This window comes from Triticum dicoccoides, chromosome 2B (assembly GCF_002162155.2).
Source record: "Triticum dicoccoides isolate Atlit2015 ecotype Zavitan chromosome 2B, WEW_v2.0, whole genome shotgun sequence".
Classification (NCBI taxonomy): Eukaryota; Viridiplantae; Streptophyta; class Magnoliopsida; order Poales; family Poaceae; genus Triticum; species Triticum dicoccoides.
In genome coordinates, this window is record NC_041383.1 from 71,596,688 (window position 1) to 71,600,961 (window position 4,274).

At 46.2% G+C, this 4,274-nt stretch overlaps 1 protein-coding gene across 1 annotated transcript; it reads right to left on the reverse strand.

Annotated features, from left to right (window-relative positions):
• Positions 1-297: 297 nt before the first annotated feature.
• On the reverse strand, positions 298-3,653 carry LOC119362206 (neural Wiskott-Aldrich syndrome protein-like). Its single transcript, XM_037627405.1, has 5 exons — positions 3,028-3,653; positions 2,828-2,935; positions 1,230-1,307; positions 957-1,013; positions 298-513 (listed from the first exon to the last, which is right to left on the reverse strand). The coding sequence occupies exons 1-5, from the start codon at positions 3,325-3,327 to the stop codon at positions 400-402; spliced, it is 657 nt and encodes a 218-aa protein (XP_037483302.1). The 5' UTR covers positions 3,328-3,653; the 3' UTR covers positions 298-399.
• Between the last annotated feature and the right edge of the window lie 621 nt (positions 3,654-4,274).

The following is a 4,274-nucleotide window of genomic DNA, read 5'->3' on the forward strand; positions in this document are numbered from 1 at the left end:
CCTATGAATTTTTGTCAGCTTCATGGACCAAGCCCAACATTGCAGCCTTTTTATTTTTGGCCCATGGCCTTCATTGCAGCCTTCATTGCAGCCTTTTTATTTTTGGCTCATGGCCTTCATTGCAACATTATAGCCTTTTTATTTTGGGTCGTGGCCTTTTTAGTCCATAGATTTCTAGTTTTTCCCATTATATACTGGAGCTGGTCCCACACGTCAAATATTTCAACATTGCTCAGATTATTTTGATAAGTGGATCCCACTTGTGAGGTTTCCATTTCACACATTTTTAAATCACTATTTCAGACAAAACAAAACAAACATAATTTTTCAACTAACAATAAATCTGTTCCGATGTCACAATCTATTACAGTCAAGCGGAATAAACAAATCTCTGGCAAGTCAATACAAATAACAGTAAATCCGTTCCAATGTCACAATCTCTACAGTATCACAATGCATCACAGCTTTGCACTTGGCTTCATGGATTTGCACTTCAAATTTGTCCTTGCTCTCCTGTAAAAGAGTGAACACAAAGGCTACCAGCATTAGTGTACTGCTGCTGAGGGCAGAACCAAACAATTGCAATGGCAACACTAGTGTAAACAACAAAGTAGATCTACCCACTCGTACGTTCCAGCCTCACCTTTCCCTTCCTGAATTTGGACACTATCATGCAATACAATTGCAGCAGTTAAATGTTTGTGTGTGTGTACATCATCAGTGTGTGTGTGTGTGTGTGCCGCGGTTACCTACATATCCTACTAAGCAAAGCCAGCAGTCAGGTTGTTGGTCTTGTACTTGTCGAACTAACAATCTATGGATTTTGCAGTCTAAATGAGATCAGTATAAACTAATTGCACACAATTGCAGCAGCGCCATCGAACCAACGGACGAACAAACCGACCCAGTGAGACCAAGAAGGAAAACAAGCAGATCAGATGGGAAGGGGTGGTTACCATCCTGGCGCGCTCGCCCTTATCCTGGATGGCATCATCCTTGAGCACGCTCTCCATCTGCCCAACCACAGAGACGGAGAGAAAAAATGTCAGGAACGCATCGCGTTGATCCAGCCATGGAGAAGAGAACAGAAAGAAAGAAAGAAAGAAAAATCACTAGTATTATGTCTAAAAAATCACTAGCTAGCATGCTGCATTACTAGTTTGCCAATTATCCACGCCACAGAAACAACGTGAATCGAACCACAACAACAAATCAAATCCGGGGCTCACATGAGGACTAAGACGGCGCTCAGGGGGCGCTTGGGCTTGTTGGAGTCTTTCTTGGCCTTGCTCTTCTTCACCACAACTCTGCATCACCACAGAAACAATAGCAACAAATATCAACCAATGCACATACTTTTATTACCAGGCAGAGAGATAGCTCAAAACAGAACATATATAATTTGAAAGAAGGAAATCACCCATAATTAACAGGGAGAGGTATAACCAAAACAAGTTCATTTGTCTTCCAAGTATAAAACATCAAGTGCACAAACTCACATCAGTTAACATCATTACAGAATTTCAGATAACACGTTTGCTGCAGAAATTCAGTTAACATATTCTGCGCACATGTTCAGTTAACAGTTTAGGTGCTCTAATTCAGTTAAAACTGCAGCATATAACAAATTCAGTTAAGTAATCCGAATAGCTTGTGTTTATTGCATTTACTGAGAAAAACATATACAATGCCATTTACTGAAGTTGTGTGTAAACATGACTAAGCTTGATAGATACAGGGAAGAAAAAAACTGAATAAGATAGCAGGCAATGTAGGACATCGAGGATTCGACTAGCCTCTACTCATCGGCACCTATAAACACCAAGAAAAAGAACAAAGGTTTGAATCAAACAATAGTTGTAAATTCTGTTAGCATGACTACAAATTATCAGTAACCAAAGTACTCATCTTCCTTCCAGGTTTTGAATAGCCTAACAAATTATCAGCTCCATTTTTCTTCCAACCCACGAAAATCAGTGTTGAATAGCCCAACAAATAACACACCAGTCCCCAAACCAGCAAAGAGCATGGGAATAAACAGACCAACCCCCACATTCCAATAATTCAAACACTCAGCAGTCAAATGTGTGTGTGTGCATGTAAATGTACTGAGGTTTTGCAAAGTGATAAATACAGTTTTACCTTTGTTTCTTTTGTTCATGTACAAAATCTCCCATCATATATAGACCAAAGTGCATGTGACAAAACAATATAGAGCATGCTATTCAATATGCAAATAATTGCACACAATACTCTTAGGTGTGCTCAACCAGTTGACATCAGTAGGATGCAATGTTTGATACATCAAGAGCTATTGATCGTTCGTACATTCACAACACTTGCATGAACGAATCTACGCAGCCTCGGCAAACCTAGCCCTACGCCATGCCAAGCTACTGAATTTCACAACGCCTTGCACTTGGACCAGGGAGTGGATAGGAGGCGAGTAGGGTAGCCAATCTGGAAAACAAAGTGATGGTTAAATCTTCGGCAATTCACATAATTCAGTGATATACAAAAAAACTGAATAGAAAACAACGCATCCAGAGACTAATTCCACCGTCAGAATTGACAATTCGCCCCATGGGAACACGTGGAGCAGCCAAATTTCACCAACATTACTGACTATCCAACAAGGAGTAGATCAGAGCCTATTACGAATCGCTTTGGAGAAGCTAACAATTCATCCACCCCAACTCACAACAAGCAGCAACACAGGGACCAAAACATCGCCCAGGCCCCGATTAGATTCTCAATTCACCCAACACACGGCGCGAGCTAGGAACAATAGCGGTCGAAAATGGTGGGAGACTGGGAAACAACTCACCAATCCACGGATCGGCGAGCGCAGGCAGGCTGTAGTACTTGCCGAAGTCGGCTCCCCCTCCCGGCTTGGCGAGGCTCGTGAGGACTTCATCATACGAGTTCTTCGTCCCTGAGAAACAAAGGAACAGACAACAGAGGCCCCGTCAGCGAGAGACCACAACGCGACGCGATGATCCGTTTCGAGGTGGCGGGGGTCCATACCGGCGGAGGCGAATCGGCGCTCGAAGACGGCGGCGGCGGAGGACGAGGAGCGGGCGGTGGCGCGGCGGCCGCCGAAGAGGCAGCCTGCGAAGCCCGACGTGAAGGCCCCGTGCGGGCCCTGGCCGCCGCGGGCGACGAGGAGTGGGGACGGGGCGGGGGAGGGCGCGGGTGCAGAGGGGGTAGCTCCGCAGCGGCCGCAGCGGGCCTGGAGATCGCGGCCGCGGTGGCGGCGGTGGCCCGCGCGTGGTCGGGCCCCACGGCGGAGCGGGAGAGGAGGAGGGAGCTGGCGAGGGGAGGCATGGCGGATCGGAGGGAGGGGGAAAGGGGTGGACAGAGGGGGGCGGATGGGCGTGGGACGCGTGGTTGGCAGGCGCGGGCGCGGTAGGGTTGGCTGGCTTGGGTGGGAGCGAGACGGTTTGGATCGAGGAGGGAGGGAGGGGCGCCGCCGCGGTGGGCAACAGGGGACGGAGGTTGTGCGTGCGCGGGCAGCAGACACCCTCGCGGGAGAGGGTGGAGCTCCACCGGAGGGAGGTGGCCGACGCGCGCAGGAATGGAGATGGAGGCCGAGGGCTCTGACTTGGATTGGATCTGGGAGGGAGAAGGCGGCGGCGGCGATTGGGACAAGGGGGATAGGGTTTCATGGGTGGACGAGATTCGGGAGGGGGTGAGAGCGACAAGGGGGTGTGGGCTGCCGTTGGATCAGGGCGCATCCGACGGTGCTTAAGGCATGATCCGCGTGAGCTGATTTTAGACCAATCAGAATAGAGTATCCCCTTTGATGATGTTAAGACCATTTAAATTGGTCGTAATCAATTGAAAATAAGATTTTGAATCATGTCTGCTATTTGACGACCTAAATATTTATAAAAATATAGAAATAAAAAACCTTCGCATTGTGTCACCAAGTGTGATCTACTTTTCAGTAAAAATAACAAACTTTGAATATTGTTAATATCATTAGAAAAAAGTGTTCCAAGATATGAGTTTTTTGTAAGAGAATCATTTTTCGAGTGTCCAAAATGATATTCAAGAATCTAGCAAATATTTGTTGCAAATTTGGAGCACATCAATTTTATAATTCACAATCATAGCACATGTGGAGCACATCAAATACTTTTTCAAGCTTATGTAGTTGTATTTTCCTATTTGTCTCTCTTGTCTTTTTCGTACAAGGGTGCATTTTCGAATGGCATAGTTCGTTCAAATTATCTCATGTTGAGCATAAGGGTGCATATTGGAATGACAAA